Source organism: Zosterops lateralis (assembly GCF_965231275.1).
Source record: "Zosterops lateralis genome assembly, chromosome: 1".
NCBI lineage: Eukaryota > Metazoa > Chordata > Aves > Passeriformes > Zosteropidae > Zosterops > Zosterops lateralis.
The window spans coordinates 25,085,564-25,103,944 of NC_139762.1; the positions used below are offsets into that span (position 1 = coordinate 25,085,564).

The window sequence follows — 18,381 nt, forward strand, 5'->3', positions numbered from 1 at the left end:
GGTAGCTGTAGTACATGGAGGCAGTCAATCTTGTTTTACTTAAGCAGGTGCTTGAAATAAAATAAGAGGAATAAGAATGAAAACATTTTCTGGCAGAGATAATTTTATATAAATTTTAGATGTATGTATACATACATCACCCCCCACCTCCACCCCTCCTCCCCCCCAACTCCTCCCCCAGGATATACTTGGACAATGAAGCCATTTGGAACATTTCATCTGGCCATCAAAGTGAAAAATCAAGTATCTAGAAAGTCAGAACAGGAAATACAGATGCAAAGCCAAACATCACAGGTGCCTTAGTTTTAAAAAGACTAGGTGGAGCAGCTGGAGTCCCAAAGAATCATTTAAAAACCAGCCAAGCAAAATCCTAAATCCACACAGGAAGCACAGGAAAGTGCAGATGAGGTTCTTCAGACAACCTCAGCTTTGTCTTAGCCCTTCATGTCCATGACACAGCCTCTGGTGCTTCGCTGAAATGATTAATAGATACTGCATGCTAACTTTTCCCCTTCTTACTTTGAATAATATCTCAGTTCCAACCCGTTTGTATTCAAGACAGAAATAGCAGTTTTGTCACAGGAAGCTTGGAGGATTTCTGTGGCAATGCCTTTCTTCATGATAATTTCTCTGTGATTCTGGGCCAATTTGGGAACACATCCATGTGTGGGATGATGGTTTTGAGGGGTGAAATACAATTTGGACACTAAAGTCATCTTACTCTGATAGTCTCATTGCTTGCAGCGTGTAATTCCTTAAGAAGTCAAGTCCTATTGAAGTTTAATGAGAATATTTTGATACTTGGAGGTAGAGAGGACCTGTGGTGGTGGATAGATTAAATGTCTTGGACTGTGTTCAAAATTATGTAAGAATGCTCAGCCATGTAACCAGGAGGCCCATCCTACTGCCCCTGCATATGGAGTAGCTGAAATTGCCAGCAAAATTTCTTTTTCCCACATTTAGGCCAGGAATCCACTCAGAAAGATTAAAAATATGGATGAGTAGTATCACTAAAACTCATCAGTGGAAGTCACTTAATGGCCTCCAGTAAAATGAAAGCAAGTTGGAATTAAAATTATAATTCTCTCTTACATTATCTTTTTTATTCCCCTAATTTTTTTTTTCTTTTTCTTTCTACTAAACACAATGACTTAGATTTTCAAAGTCAATTGCCTAAAAGTCTTTCCGGGCACTTTTTATGTAATTGAATAGCTTGTGTGTGAAATCAAATTAAGGTATAGGTATGTCACTGGGACTGTTCATCTGTGATATGCTCTTTAAATCTGCTCTTTCCTTTGACTGCTATTCCTCATTTTTGTTTGCCTAGATTTCAAAAGCTGGCCTTGGAAGATTGAACACAGTTTTCTTCTGCCTTAAAATCAGATTACACTTCAGCAGATTAATGAAATATTAATTTTGTGGCTTGCTGGAGAAGTCATACCCTGGTTTGAAATACTGTGTTTTTACCATGCATAAGAGAATCCCATATACACCACCCAGAACTTAAAGCCTGACTTTCCAAAGTCATTCCAGTGGGCTGATGACCTAGTCTTTATATACCTGCAGTTCAGTCAGACAAGAATTTTGATGCAGTTTGTGATGTCAGATGTTATTATTTGTTTTAGTCTTCCTCACTCCTTACTGTAGGGGTCAGAAAAAAGCAAATGAAGCAGGAAGACATCTCTTGGTCATTATTCTCTTTTCAGAAATAGCAGGAGATTGATATTGCTATATGGGAGAGCAAACTTAGTGTGTATCATGTAAATGGAAGAAGCTGGGATTGTCCCACAAATATCTGTGTATCTGTGTTTGTATAAGCCCTCATGGAATTCATGATTTCGACTCACCTCTACTATGTTTTGTTACATCAATGTATTTTAGAAATTAAGACTCAAAAGACACATTTGTACCACAAAAAAGCCAAGGTCAATTAATCTTTGCCTGGCAACTACCTACAAATATTGAACCCACAAAATATGAAGAAATTTTAAATGTTCAGAGTCTGTTACTACACATTAAAAAGCCTTCCCATCCATTCATCAGATACTTCAGATGGAAATATTGATGATGTTTATACAATAAAGGAATGCCTCATTCATTTAGAAACACTTTTTATTAAGAAGAAATAAATAATTCACAATAATCAATGTGATCATTGCTTGAAAATGCATTGAATTCTTCAGAAGAAAACAGTTTAAGTGATGTCCCATGCAGCAGTTTAGCAGCCGTACATATGATGTCACTCCTAAAAGTCCAAGTAAATGACGTCATACATACGACCACCAAGCCACCACGTGACAAATTACTGATATAAGAAAGTGAATTATCATTACAAAAAGAAATAACAGGCTGCTGGGAATGCTGAAGTTCACTTTATACCTAGAATGAATAAAGGATTCTGAGAAAGCAATTTGGCTTCATTATTCAACTATACAGAAATGAACAAATGGTGCCCTGGTTTCTGTAAGAGAAACTGCTGTTAACCTGTGCAACATGTGCCTGTTTCTGAAAGGGAGAATCCAGATAAGGTAAGCATAAAATTCTTTCACTTTTTTTTCCCCACAAAATATTGGACATGATGAACAAGCACCTCCAAATATTTTTCTTTTGCTATCAAGCAGCTTGCAGGACACTAACAGTAACCATACATGACATTTAGGAAAAGAAGGCACTTGTAGCTGTCTTCTTTTTCCCCTCCTACCACTAAATATAGTAATTTAGCAACAATTATTGGTGAGCTCAGACTAGTAGAAATTCTGGATGCTCTATTATTGATTTCAACAGCTGAAGCATTCACTTGGTATAATTCTTTTAAAACTCCTGTGTGCAGTCATCTCTTTGTGGATCACTAAATTCCTATTCTTCAATACATCACATTTTAGAACAAGAGCTCAGAATGCTTTAGACGAGTTGCAGAGCCCCTCTCATACTTTGATTATGTCTGAACTACTTTTCACAACTGCTAGTTTTGGGACAGTTAAGAAAACAACTGTAATAACTTAAGAAGGTCATTAGCATATGGTATTCAGTAAACATAATCATTTCTATCCATCACAAGTGTGCTAGGAAGCAGCAGGCAATATCTTTGGGGAAATACTACAGCATGACATGTTTTACTTAATCACTGAATGTTAGAATTTTCCCATACTCTACCGCTGTTGGAGCAGAATGGTAATTATCTCAGTGAGATCCCGTATGACTAACACGGCAGTTTTTGGCAGCTGTTTAAACAAGCATGAGATTATCAGGCGCAGTAGATGACGGCAAGGTTGCTGTAATGGAAAGCAAGTGACAAACCTTACAGTTCTTTTCCATTTCTACAAGATTTGCTTACATGAAAAGGTTTTACTTTCATTTTAGCCTGATGAAAACTGTGGGCTAATCCAGAACACTTCATGGATATTTTCTTGCAGCCCTGATTATCCTCTTGTGAGAGACCTCTTTACTGCAATCAGCTGCATAGCAACAGTCTTGTTTTTTAAAAAAAGCAAAGATGTAGTCAAAATGTCCTGATCATCCCTGAAACTGGGAGCATAGAACAGAATACAGCAATCCTATTTCTTGGGAAATGATGAGCAGCCTGACTCTCAAATTTTCACATTAATTCTTACCATCTTAAAATATCAGCAGTTTGCTTTCCAGAGCTTCTCTTGTGCTAGAACAGGTTCAGAACTTGTGAGTGCACATACTTACAGCATGAAGCAACCCATAAATAATTACACAGGGAAGTGTACATGCAGAACAACAGCTTCCAAAGGCATGGTCGAAGGTGATGAGACCCAGGGAGATCTCACCATCCAAGGATGGGGAAGGCCCTGGGCTGCCAGAGGGACCAGACAGCGAGAAGGCTCAGAAGAAGTCAGACAAAGGAGGCTGGGACAGATCTTCAGCAGCTCTTCTGGCCTGTGGGAGATCTGCTCTGGACCAGGTGCTGGAAGCAATGCTTGTTCTCACAGTACCTGCACAGGCATGGGTTTCAGAGATGTACAATGAGAGCCACTGAGCTGAGCAGGAGCAGGAGCCCAGCAGAGTCTGTGGCCACACCACTCCACCAGTGCGTGCTGCCCTCCCAGCTGTGAAGATCAAACAAGTGCACCATGGGCAGCTCCCCCATCATGGAAAGTGCTTGACTGATGGGTTCTGGAAGCTTGAACCTACCCTAACACAACTGTATTCCAAAATACACCACTTTGTGCAGTTACTGAAAATTACATTTAGGATTTCATATAATTAATTTTCAATGTTTTGTGAACAGGAATATTTATGAGTCTTTGAAGAGTCATAAAGAAGTACCAGACTCTACATATCTTTGTGACTGAGGCTTGGTAACAATTTAATAGATTTGGACTTTGTGAATGTACACAATTTGATTTTTGCTCAAAATGAATTTATTTTAAAATACAATATTGGTCTAGTCTCTTCTAATTGAAATTAGTGTGGCCTTCAGCTGCAGCATTCATTTAGTCCTTACTATGCATGTTGTGGTTGGCTCAGGATACAAAATTGGAGTATGTGGGAAAAACTACTTCATCAATCCTCATTTCCAGGGCCATTTGTAGGCACAGTTCTTACTTGACAAAAAAGCAAAGAATACAAATCTCTTCCATCAATGTCCTGAAAAATTGATGGGTCACACAGGAAAGAGACCCAAACCTTCTTCTTCTTCCTCATTCTCAGCAGTTTGATGCTGCTGGGCACACTGTGCTGTCCATCTTTCTTGTGAAGAGAAATACGCATTGAGGACATGAACTAATTCCTCTAACATACCAGGGCTCATGTATTTGAGGAAACAAATCTCAGCCACATTCTATGGCTCTCAATAATTAAAAAAACTAGAGACCATCAGTACAAAGTGAACAATGACATAATGAACAATTAAATATTCTAATGAAATTCCTTTTGTAAAGTAGAGGACTATATGGTGATGCAATATTGTGCATCCAAAAGCAAGGGAATCCATCAAAGAGGAAGAAAATAAGGAATTGCTTTTATTTCTCAATTAGTTTTGGAACAACTGGCACTTCAGGGTTTTTTTGGCAAAAATGAGTTATTATAGATCTGTATATGGAAGTGTTATTTATTCTATGTGAAAAATTACATATATAAAAGAGATGGTTTCTATCAGAAAGTACCAAAACCCCTTGGCAACAAGTTAAAAGAGATGGTGGGGAGGAAATGTCTGTGTACACGAAGTAAGTCGGGTCTGTGACAAAACATCGAAGGAGAGATACGGGAAGAATCTGAGGAACTCTTCTGCAAAGCACTAGCACTGTATAGAGGGCAGGGTGTGCTCCAGCTCTGAGATTGTGTTAGAGAATCATAGCTACACTAAGAAAAGAAATTTCAGGTTAAAGTCTTCCCTTCTCAATAGGGGTGACCAGCACAGAGGAACCACCAACCCTTACAGTGGGCCAAATAGCACAAACAGAGAGGCTGGAGCCCAGAGGAGAAAACAAGGAGGTTAAAGGGTTGTGTTGCTTTGCAACAGCTCGAACTGACCAACTGGGAGTGCAGGTCACAAATGAGAGGATGACAGAAAACGATCAAAGTAATCACAGAAGGGAGAACTAGAGGGTGCTTTGAGGGGTGGATAGAGAAGAGGGACAGGAGATCACTCCTGCCTGTGTCACAAATCACCTTCATTACTACAATTTCCTCAGCCTTCAGGGCTGACCTACAAACCCAAGCTGTAGGTCAAAGCACCTCAAGTAATCAGAAGTGCTGTTGAAAATTTTAGTTATCAGAATATTTACAGACCTGTCACTTGACTGGGAGCAAAATAAACCGAATCTGTTTCTTCATTTGACATTGGCTTTTATAGGAAGAATTGCTGTTCTTTATCAAGACCCCTATCAAGCTGTGCAGATCAGATAGGACTCAAACCAGAAGGAAGCTGGTCTCTCTCAGGCTCTTTGTTACAGACATCTCAGATCATGGGTGATTTCATAGCCAGTGCATTGTCACATGCACCATTGTAGGATAGGTAGAAAAGCCAACTCAAATGGTCGCAAATGCCAAAAATACTCCAGTATACCTCAGGGTAGAAGACTTCTCTCAAGCACGGAGATGATTCCTCAAATCATTAGCCAAGTTAGCAGAAATATATTAACTCTCTTCACTTCTTTCTCCATCTCTTCAGCTCTTATTTGATGGAGGGTACTAATCCTGAAACATTAATTCAATATTTTACCGAAGTAATATGTTCTTTGCTGTTCTCCTGGATTCTCCATGATCTCATTTAATTGCTTTCTTTTTACCTCCTTCTACCCATCATTCTCTTACTGTTCTCTATTTTCCTTTCCTTTTTTATCTGTATAAATTTAAGTGGCAAACAGTGCTGTGGACAAGCTCTGCTAGGCTGAGAGGAGAGCTACAACCCAGTGAGTAGACCAGGCAGAGCAGTTGCTTATGATCTCCGATTTATTTTCTACAACATGTTTCTTCTGTTTCTACAACATGGGATTTGATGAGGAGATGCACAGAGACATTTCACATTCAGATGTTAAAAGAGAAGATGAGAAGCAGAGGGGCAGAAGGAGATAACCAACAAAACCAAAGAGGAAGAGGAGGAAGAGGAGGAAGAAGAGGAAGAGGAAGAAGAGGAAGAAGAAGAAGGAGAAGAAGAAGGAGGAGGAGGAGGAGTGTCACCCTGAATTTTCTTGCATTTGAGTCTTTGAACCTTTACAGCAAGGTTCTCATGCAGCTTCATAGAAAAAAAAAGTATATTTTTAGAATTTATTTGTGTGTTTACATAGTTCTCCTCTGGGAGGACTAACATAATTGATGGTGATAGTAACCAACAAAGTCCATGAAGGGACAATATCTTTAGACAATCCTTGGCTTTTGTACAAAGTGTATATAAGTTAATGAAGTCAAAAAATAAAGTAGAGCTTTCCTTTTTTAACCTGCTGTTGCCTGCTTGTCTTCTGTGTGTCACAAAATAGTGGCAGAGGAGGAAACTTTCTTCAGGAACACAGAGCTAGAGTTAGACAGGGAATATGGTGGCAGATATCATGCAAATTACTCATACCACACCAGGGTAGTGAGGTGCTTCCTCCCAGTAGCATCATTCAGACATATACTGAGCATTTTGTAATTTAAGCTCTGGGCAGTATTCTCAATTCTGGCTGCCTGTAATGTTTATGATTTTATTATGATCACTAGTAATTTGAGGTTTCACAAGCAGAGATCAGCAAAAGGATTCAATTTATGTGAGAGGTATTTAGTCAGGCAGAAATGAATTTACAACATATTTAGAACCACCACTGCTCAACCATGTTGAATACATTAAAATAAATGTAGTGTTGATATGAAACGGTTGAAAATAGCATTTGAACTAATAAATATATTTATATGATTATTTCTCATTTTGGTTGTTTCCTAATAGCAGATCAAGTATAAAGAGTGAAAATCCATCACTACTTAAGTCAGTTTGTCTCACAGAACAATATTAAGGGCAGTTTTCAAACACACATGTTCCCATTAAATGTTGTAGCCTGTAAAATACAGAAATAAAAAGTCACATGCATAACCTTCTTCAAACTTGTTGTTCTGTCTCTTCAAGAAACAATGCTTTCAAGTTCAAACTTTTATTAGATAATCTTATTAATCTTCTTTAAAATTTATTAGTAAGGAAACTCTTTCCTTCACCTGTGCAGTATAACAAGTATAACATGATACTCATTTTTCTCAACATCACCACAAGACTAAATACGGCAGGTGTCATGAGCAGTTCAGTTTTCTTGTACTTACAGTTAGAAGGATGATGAGTAAGAAGCAACTCTGAGTTGTTTTTTTCATTGTGGAGTCTTCTTGGAGAGACGTTTTAGATGATCCTTTTAATTAAACAACAAAAATAAAAGCATTATTGGACTTTTCCTGTTATGATAAATTCCTTGTCTTTATGTATGAGCATATTTTTAGACTTAGACTGGGCTCTGTGTGAATGGTTGGTTGAGCATCCCCAGCCTTACATGTTTTATCTAATTGGAGGTTGGTACACTTTAAGTTTAGTCTCCTCTGTGAATCTCTGGTGGTGAGTACAGATGATGTGGGGTACAGCTCAATGTTACTGGGTCACCACAGCAGATCTGGGTTAAGCCCTGTGTTGTTGCCAGCTGAGGCTCCCTTGGTTCTCCTTTTTCAGCTGCTTCTAACCTAATATAGAGCTGCAGACCCACGAGCAATCTGGATATTTTAAACCTGACTTGCAAAATCTAGAAAGATGCAGTTTGCAAATAAGTGTAATAGCAGCTCAAATTACCTGTTTATGCGGCTATGGAAAGCCAGAGTTTGAGTAATCTCTAGCTGGGTGAACAAGCACGTGTGACAGGAAAAGAGAAACTGGGAACAACACAGTGGGATTACACACTCCGTGATGCAGCTGGGTGGCTGGGCTGTGGATAGACACACAGCAGTGTAAGCCTCAAGGCCATCAGGCATGACTGCTTCTGCACAAAGTACTGAGGAGGCAGAGCATGGACACGACCACACAGGTTTGACAGGAACTGGACCAGCAACTTTTTGGTTTTCTGGGTTTTTCCTACATCAACACTTATCTGGCCTATCTGGAAAAAATATCCAGGGGCAACCAGGTATGATCTTATTGCTTCACAGTTGTGGGAGTTCAACCAAGCAAAGTTCTTCTAAGTTTCAGCATTTTAAGTTTTATAAAAATGTAAGTTCTGTATTAAAGTGAGACATGCTGCTTTTGTCAAAACACATTGTGTCTTCTAATGTCTCACAGACCACTCATGGTGTATGTGCTGAGCAGCATAAGGACATGTGGCTGTGATCACCTTCAGTCACAGTAACACAGTGAGTACTCACACACCTTCATTTTTCAGACAGCTTAAAAACTAGAAGTTAAGTGTTTTATACCTGGACAAACAATCCTGTGAGCACCCTACACAATTAAAACCCATGAATTTAATGGGAAAAAGGCACAGGGACTTGGATGCTTAGTCTAGTTGACATACAGGGAACAACTTGTATAACATTTTTCTCAGCAACAGCTTTGTAACAGATTTTCTCATCTTTAAATGGTCTGGAAGGGGACCCATTTTCAGAGGGGAAATGAAATATTGTCCTCATCTAAAGGAGAAATTTATAATGTCAAAATTAATAAAGGTGTGGTACTTCCACTTCAGTGTAGCACATGATCCAGTGGGATCATTGCAGTCGTGTCACTGAGATTACATAAAACATAAAGAAATGGCAAAGAGAGCTTAGAGGATTTGTCTCTAATAGGAAGTAGTCTTATTACTGTCTGAACCTTCCCAGAACCATTCTAAATTAATTAATTATTTAAATTCATCAATCCACTAATCTAAATTAATCAATTAATCCCAGTACTTTTCAATGATTGTATTAATTCTTCAGCCCCTGTGGCTTATAACAGTTACATAAAACATCTCTGACTGTTATTTAAACTAGAATATTGTTCTTTCTTGCAAATACAAATGTAGCAGTTTTGTAGCTCATTGTGTGCTAAGGTATTCCTCCTGCTTCAGCTATAATAGCAATACTACTGGCACCTTGGGATTATACCTGAATTTATCTGAAGGTAAACACAGCATCCTACTCAGCAATGACATCTCTTTTGTCTCTGTCCAGATGTCTACAGGTGTGGTACTGTGCTGAACAGGTCTTCAATTACAATTTCCATTGGGTTATCCGGAAGGTGGGACACCCTCCCTGCACAGCCATTTGCACAAGGCCAACAAGGGAAGTCAAATTTAGTCAGAAAGAAGGGTGTAAGAAGAAGATTTAAAAGAAGGCAATAGGGCAACAATTCTCTACCAAGAAAGAAAGAAAGAAAGAAAGAAAGAAAGAAGACTGGAAAAACTTCTTTAATTATTTTGGTCTGATAAATCTGCAGTGCCATCTTTCACAATACTGCTGATATACCTTTGGATAAAGAGATGGTTTTCAAAATGGTTTTCAAAACAGGAATTTGAGGAGTTGTGGCCAAGTACAGAAGTGTGATGCAAAAATCTCTTTCTTGGTGTGTTTATTATAATCAGAAGCTTTGAAACTTCTCTTGCAAGCTCCCTACTAGGCAGCCAGTTCCTTTGAGAGCTTTCTTTCCACCCCATGCAGCTTTTTCAGGGTGACTAGCTGGGTACACACCTCAAACCACAAGGTCTCTATGTTTTCTTACCTAGATAAGGCTTGCAGACCCCCCTGGGGAGTGCCTTGCCACTCAGCACAGGAGGCACCAACCTGCTCTGCCTGCATTAACGCTGGACTGGGAGACACCAGGGCACACACCACTGAGCAAGGTACAGGCAAGCCAGTGCCTGGATCCAAACACCTTAAACACTCAACAGGATCTGCTGATGAGTGTTTAAGGTGTTTGGATCCAGGGAGGAGGTTGCAGGTCTGTGTGTGTAGCCAAACATGTAGATAGTTTTGAAGGTTCCTAATTTAGGCTACTGCTTTGGGCCAGGAGTGAGCCGTACAGTCCCTTGTACAGTCCCAGGTCTTGTGCAGACCAGAACTGTAATTCTATCCCCAACAGGCACAGGAAATGCCAGGAGTTTAATCCCTATGCCTGAGATGGGAGTAGAGCCAGTCCCTCCTATCTCCCCAGCATACTCTCTAGCCATTAGCCTGCAATAGTCTTGAAATTGTTTAAGTGGCACCAGGATTTCCTGGCATTTCCAATAGAAATGATGATTGCTGCTCAGTTATTTCTCATATACGAGAAAACTGGTGACCATCAGTCCCAGGCAGAGAGACAGGCCTCCTTACAGCCTCTAATCAAGTGTCCAGGGACATGAGGCAATGCAGATGTATCTACTGCCTTCTATTCCTGTACTCCCTGTGCCTTACCTTTGTACAATACCTCAATGTTTTGTCTAGCCTTCCTTTTCACATGGGAATTCCTTGAGAAATAAAAATTTCCAAATTCTCTATTTCTAGTGTCAGGCACATAAAGGCATGGTAACATTAAAATTGCAGGTATCTAGGACATTTGCTGCTTATCTAATTCATTTTGGGGGTCTTCGAGACACAAATGCTGAGGTGTGTGATGACTACTCAGTTGTTATTGTAACAGATCACAGTTTCCATTAGCTCGCCTGGTGGAGATTGTGAGCTGCATCTCGAGTATGTGCTATGTTAACAAACTGAAACTATCAGCCATGGCAAATAGGCAATTTCAGAACTACAGAGAGTAAATGAACAAATAATTCTGCTTTATTGATTCATTTGGATTACATGGGAGCTGCAATGCTTGGTACTTCATTTTTCTATTTAAAACCAGTCAAGAAAAAGGGGTTATTTTATCTTAGGTTTCCCTTTAACCAAATCCTTTCCAATAAACTGGACAAAAATAGGAAGAAAGTAGCTACAAACTTGTCTGTGTCTATTTTTAAGGTAATTACAAAGTTTTCTAAGCCCCTACATTACATATTTGAGCAGCTGATGTGATCATACACACCAGTGAGGAAACTGAAGATGGTGGTTCTTAGACTGGGTAATACAACAGAGACAAGTATACTTCAAAAGAACAAAAACCAAAAACACAAAAACAAAAACAAACAAAAAAACAAAAACAAAAAACAAAACCAACCAACCAACCAACCAAACAAACAAACAAAAGATTTATTTTTCTAGGACTTTAAAAATATACAAGCCAAATTATCCAGAAGATTTTCAGGAAATGCTGAACATTTTATGAAACAAAAGATAGTAAAGCATCAAAGGAGTTAGAGGAGCTGATTCCTTCCACCTGCCAATGCCAGGGCATAACTTAGGAAGGGAGTGCTGAGGTATCTGGCTGTGCACTGACACAAATCTCATTTGTATTACATGTAGAAATGGGTGGGTGTAGCACTTCTGCATCCTCTATTGACTGTAAATTGGGGGTGGTGCCTACTGCTTATTTGTAGCCAAAATAACCCCAGTAGCCAGAAAACCCTCTACTTCTTCAGAGCTCAGGAAGACATTGCTAATGATACTTTTGGCTCTTGGACAAGTGGTTTTATGAGATTGCAAGTAAAAGCAAAGAAAATTTCAGGAAGAGACTAGCAAAGTATTTCCGTGGATTTGTTGGCAGGCAAAGTTTGGAATACTTACATAACCAGGCTGTGTAATTAGCTTCAAAACACTTAGTTTTAGTTCATTGCAAATGTATTCTATGAAGTATTTTAATCCAAAATGTAATCCACATTATGTGAAGAGTTGCAAACCAAGCAATTCTGGAATTCAGCATCTAGAGGACCCTCTGTACCTTGTTGCATTTCTCTGAATTTGGCAATATCATTCTGTTTTACCCAGAAATAGTGCCTGAAGGACAAGGTTTTATGCCTCTGCACCACAGGCTCTGGTGATACAAACAGTGGTTAAAGGAAGGGGCTTAGAGACGGAGGACATGGTGAGTAATAACAGCACATCTGCCCCTGCATAGACCAATTTAGGCTATTGTGGAATTAAAATTTAAAAAACATTGACTTCTATTCTTTTGCAGCGAAAGAAGAAACAGCACATGCAAATATACTTTTACTTCAGCCATAATGCAGTACAGAGAGTGGACCACACTGTGACTCTGGAAAATAAGTTCATTGCCTTCTATCACTGTTCAAAGGATACACTCTTGAAATAATCTCACTGTTACAAAACAATGATTGCTCACATAAGAATTATGTCAGGCTCTCAGCATCCACAAAATATCATAGAGTGGTTTGGGCTGGAAGGGACCTTTAAATATCATCTAATTCAAAACCTCTCTACCATGGGCAGGGACACCTTCCACTAGCCCAAGTTGCTCAGGGCCCCATCCAGCCTGGTCTAGAACACTTTGGGGGATGGGGCATCCAAAACATCTGAGTAACTTGTTCCAGGGTTTCATCTCCCTCACAATAAAAAATTCTTCCTAATATATGGTAAAAATCTACCTTCTTTCAGTTTAAAACCATTGATCTTTTCCTGTGACTATAAACCCTGGTAAAAAACTTTATCCCTATCTTTTTTCTAAGACCCTGTTAGCTCCTGAAAGGCTACCATAAGGTCTCCCTAGAGCCTTCTCACCTCCAGGCTGAAGACCTCCAGCTCTTTCAGTTTGTCTTCATAAGGGACAGCTCTAGCTCTCTGGTCATCTTCATAGCATCCTCTGGACTTATTCTAACATGTCCAGATCCTTCTAATGCTGGAGCCTCCAGAGCTGGATGCAGCACTCCAGGTGGAGTCTCATCAGAGTGAGCAGAGGTGCAGAATCTCCTCCCTCAATCTACTTGCCACACCGCTTTGGACACAGCCCAGGATACAAGAGTCACATCACAATGTTCATACTTGATGGTGAGGGCTTTAATTTTTTAGTTTTTACAATCAAATTTGAAATACTGAGATTAAATGCAAACCTTACAATTCTGAAGCAACACTCAGGATTTTACTAGCTCTGCTTTCAGTAATGGATAACAAGATAAAACCAGAAATGTTTTAAAAAACTTGCTAAGTGCCAGGAAACATTACCATGTTAAAGTCAAATATTTCCAATCTGTGGAACAAAGAAGCAGAAAAAAAAAAAAAAAACGGAAAGCTGTGTAACAAAGCAGAGGAATAAAATCTATAGCAGAGAATTCCTGCTATTCTGAGTGCTGGAATAGTGGGACTAAATGAAGCAGCTTCGGACACTGGTCCGCCATTCAACAGATGAAAGCAACCACACTGCAGGAATGCCTAGCTCATTACTGAGCACTCCTCAAAGCACAACACTTCCTTGCCATTTTGCTATATCATTATCAATCTCTGGTTTAGCATATCACACAGTAGAACAGTGTAATTTTAGCCTTTTAGGCCCAGCTGTAAAATGTCTTTTCAAAAGTGCTTGCAGTTTTTGGAGGACTTTGCAGCAGTGATTGTACAATAAGAAAATATGCAATTATCTAGTCTTGGAGACGGTGTACCTTGGACACAGCCAAAAGCTTGGTATGAATACTACCCTGCTGTAAAACAAAGGTTTCGAAAGAATTGCATACATATATGTCAGACTAAAATCTTTTGCATAACCTACAAAATTAAAGCAGAAATTTAAATTTATTTTTTTAATATATATAATATTTTAGCAGGGAATGCAGCTTTCACAGTCCTTATCACCTGCAAAATAACCTTTATGGGTAAGATTAATAATATTAGTATAATTTAAAAGGAGAATTGTGAGGGTAGAGCTAAATACACATTACGGAAGAAACTGAAATATACAACACACTTTTAGTTAAAACTTTTGAGTTAAGGAAAAAGCCATATACATGGTTGCCTTATAACTTTAGCATGGAACAGCATCCCAACTGTATATAGATACAGCCTAGACCTTACACACCTAACATGCCTGTCCATGTATTTAAAAATACTCAAACAAATACTTGAGTTCAGTGGAGCAAGAATATAATGACAAGGCAGACCTGGGTGGACTTTGGAAGCATGCATAAAGAGTTAGGGAGAAGCAAGAAAAACTGCAAGATAAGATGTGAATGTAAGGTAATTTTTCTAATTACCAAATATTTTGTGTATCACATTGGAAGAATCTTCAAATAATTGGATAAATGTAACCTCATACATGACATTCTTCCCTCTTGGATCAATACATATTTTGGTCAATACTTCCTTGATTTCATATATTTTTTGTTAAATTTTTTTCCTTTTGTACATACTGCAAAGAAAAATAGCTATTTAATATTTATTTTCAGCCAGTTCCCTCTCAGTTTTCCACTCAAACTCCTACTGGTCTTTTTTTAGTCTAAGCATACATTCCTATAAATTATTTGTAGCAAGTGACTATTTTATGGAGTAGGCACAAAACCAAGAAAAATATTATAAGTTTTTATTATGTCAATGTTTTTATATAAGTCCTATAAAGTGTGAAAAATCCTGTGAATAGATTGCTTTAAATCAAATGCACATGACATACATTTAAAGCACTTTTTCCCATTTGGCAGAATAGCCCGTGCTACAGCTGGATGTAGGTTTCAATTGTACCTCAAGAAATATGAGCCTGTGTGGAAATAATGCATTTTTCTTGAGCCTGCTTCTAATTTTAGAGCCGTTTTGCTAATAATGAATAAAAATCTTGATTTTGATTTGAGGTCAGGGTTTATCTTTGTCAATCTCCAAAGGTTGTATCTAAGGTATCATGAGGGTATTTTAAATTCTGTAATAGAAGGAGACAAGTTTTGGGACATTCAAGCCCCCTTGTGAAAGTCTCTGGAGAAGGCTTTGTGTGCCTCAGGTCTCAATTAACTTTTAAAGTTACACCAGCTGGTTTACCTAAAGAATTTTTACCTCTGCTGATACATCTTGCTTTACCTATGCTCTTAAATTATATCTACTGAAACACTGATACGTCTGTATCACACTTACAATGTATCACACCTACAATGAGTAGAAAAGTGACCCAAAGCTGTCACTATATTTTACACTATTTTTACAACTAATCTAAAGATGAATAAAGATACAATAATGTAGTGATAGGGATATAAGGAAAAATTGGTAAATCAGCAAAAATAAGACTATCTGCATCAGTTATTACAGATTATCTGAATATCATGGCTGCAGTGCTTGGATATTGCGTAGTCCCTGTCAGGATTATGGCACCACTACTATAAAAGGTTAAATTGAATGTAACCATCTAAATTTCCAGTTTCAGTTCAGGCAAAATCTACACATTTCTCCCTAAGGCATTATACATTAATCTTAGAAGTTCAAAAGGGCAATTTGCATATAGTAAAGCACTATGAACTGACATTTACTCAAGAGGTAGCTAATAGCAACTAAAAATTCTGTGGAAGACTTCCAGACTAACATACATGAAGCAATGTACTTTCAATGATAACTAGACAGGTGAAGTTCACTGTACTTAGGTTGAAACAAAGGGGTCTTTGCCAAGACCTGCAGAGAGAAGGCTACTGTTTTCTTTCTGGTTCCTCTTTTTTTCTGTAAGTTAGAGGGGGTTAGCCAGGAATAAAAATGAGGGAATGGGAATCACCTGAACAGTGAGACAAGTCATTATTGGTGTAACTTACCCATATGCTCCAAGAAAACTTTATAAAAACCCTTGGTTCTTTGTCCTAAACATTGTTCCAGGCTTGGAGTCCAGGTTTGTCCAAGTGGTGGAACACTCCAGAGGAACAGCTGAACCCAGATGAGACATAATGTATTTGCAGGAAAACAAAACAAGGAGATGGCTAAAATAGATGGTGGCTGAAATGTGTGAATGCGCTTTGTGGGCCAAAAGGTTGGTGATTACTCACTATGAATATTAATGATGACCTTTCAGGGGCATTGGCTGCCAGCCAGGCAAATAGAAACTCTGGTGACCTCTTCCTCTGCTTATAAATATTAATAAGCAGAAGAATTTTCATAACCACTTGTAGGGTTCAGAATCTCAGCAATACTTTCCACAGATCCTAAATACAAGTGGTTATGAATGACCAACCACTTATCATAGAGGTTTCATTGAAACCCAAGTATTCAGGTCCATAGAAAAAAGTTTCATTTTCTGGCAGATCAGTAGTGGATGTAATATTAATTAAAAAAAAAACAAAAACCAGTGAAGCATGAGAAGGGTTGTACAAAGGAGAAACAAACTCTTTTACCACAACCTTCCCACCCAAGAAGAGCAGAGCAGAGTCTTTAGATCTCTAAGTCTTTGCATCTTTCTACCAAGATGAACTATCATGAATAAATTCTTGAGAAGTTAGTGAAGCTCTGCTTTTATTAAGATGCATTTATTGAAGGTCTCTTCCTGTCCTGCATTCTGAGGACAACAACAAGGGTTTAGGCTGACTCACACATTACAGGCTGTCATTTTGCTTTTGCATCATGCTGGGGGTAAGATCAGAGCCAGATCCTCCAAAGTGTCAAAGTTCTCACTGCCTTCAGCAGAACTGCCCTTCTGTGAGCCTTGGCTTTTTCTTTTTCCATTACATGTAGAGTGAAGCTCTGAGACAGCACTGGGGAAATAACCTACACATCTTGAAAAGGAAAACTGCATAACACGGGAATGATTTCTTGTCACTTATTTTGGCTCCTCAGAGCCCATTAAATGGTATACTGATTTTTTTTTGGCCTCTTGGCAATGTCCCAATTGAAATTACTGTTATTATTTTAAAGTTCATTTATCTGATTTTGTTCTTTCTCATGTGTTATTTTTTATATGACATTCTAGTCAGAAAAATAAGATGTAGCCTAATTTTGTACTGGATAGGGCACCAGTGGGGAGCAGGGTTCTCTTGAAAGCATCTCAGGGACAGTGAGACAGGCTGGGGGTAAAGCATAGTGTGGTCTGGCTCCCTCCTGCTCCACTGTTTGGACTGGAAGCCTCTGGGGCCACCACAAATCTCAAGCAAGTCAGTCGAGGTCCAATTATGGTCACTTATAATGCATTTCTTAAGGATGCCAAAACTAACTCCAAAACTTCCTTATGCCAAGGTTTGCTTTCAGTAAAGTCTTGATATACTCTGCTGAAGCCTGTCTTTAGCAGAGTTTTATTTTTCTGGGGCAGATGAAATTAATTTCTGGCTCCAGTACCCAAAGAATTCAGAACCAACCCCAGAATGACACCTGAAGTCACTAAGGACAAGCCTCCAAATTTTGAGTCAGCTGAAAACATAGAGTCAATTTTCCTTTCTGAGCATATTCCAGACCCGTGCAGGTGCCAGGGGGCTGTTCTTAGTTTAGCATATAGAGCTGGAACTTGATGTTTATGCAACAGCTGGGCTTAGGGTTTCCCCAAATCTTCCTACCAAATCCAGCTGCAGAGACACAGAGTAATCTGGATCACAAATTCTAAAGTTTAACAAGAAAATAAATGCCTCCAATGTAGCAGCCTATTTGTAAGATTTTTCAAAATAAACCCCTGGAAGTAGTCTGTAATTCTTGGCAAGATTTTTCCTGTTACACCATAGGTTGCCAATTTTTAGTATTTATTTCACTGGAAATAAATTTAAAGACCTGAAACTTTAGACTCTCTGTGATGTTGAAAACTTCAAATATCCATGTATGTTCTAAAGCTTCATGTGGAAAAATAATAAGACAGTCTCTTCCATAAATTACATTGCCAGACAAAGTGCCTTCATATGGAAAGAACTTTATATAGCAGATAGAGGACAAAAGGGAAGCGTATTTGGATGAGTACTGAGATTCAGAAAAGATTTCTGATGGCTCTGGAAAGAAGTCAGAACAGTCTTTTTAACGCCAGCTACAGCTGACCTTGCTGGTCATCCTGTCTCATTAAATCCAAATGTGTGTATGTCTATGGGTATATGTGTGTAAGCTTGGGCAGAGATGTATAAAACTTCAAGATGTAGGTAATTTAACACAGCCTGGCTATTATGAGATCTGTGGAGATCATGTCTTGAGGCCTTTTGCCCCTCTAGTGCT

At 38.7% G+C, this 18,381-nt stretch overlaps 1 protein-coding gene across 2 annotated transcripts in view; it reads right to left on the reverse strand.

Annotated features, from left to right (window-relative positions):
* CALCR (calcitonin receptor) overlaps positions 1-18,381 on the reverse strand; it is a 155,225-nt gene that overhangs the window by 60,730 nt on the left and 76,114 nt on the right. For both annotated transcript variants that reach the window (XM_083867200.1, XM_083867199.1), the window contains one exon: positions 7,753-7,835. In XM_083867200.1, the coding sequence (XP_083723326.1) occupies positions 7,753-7,800 (48 nt within the window). In that variant the 5' untranslated portion in view covers positions 7,801-7,835. The remainder of the gene's footprint in view (positions 1-7,752; positions 7,836-18,381) is intronic.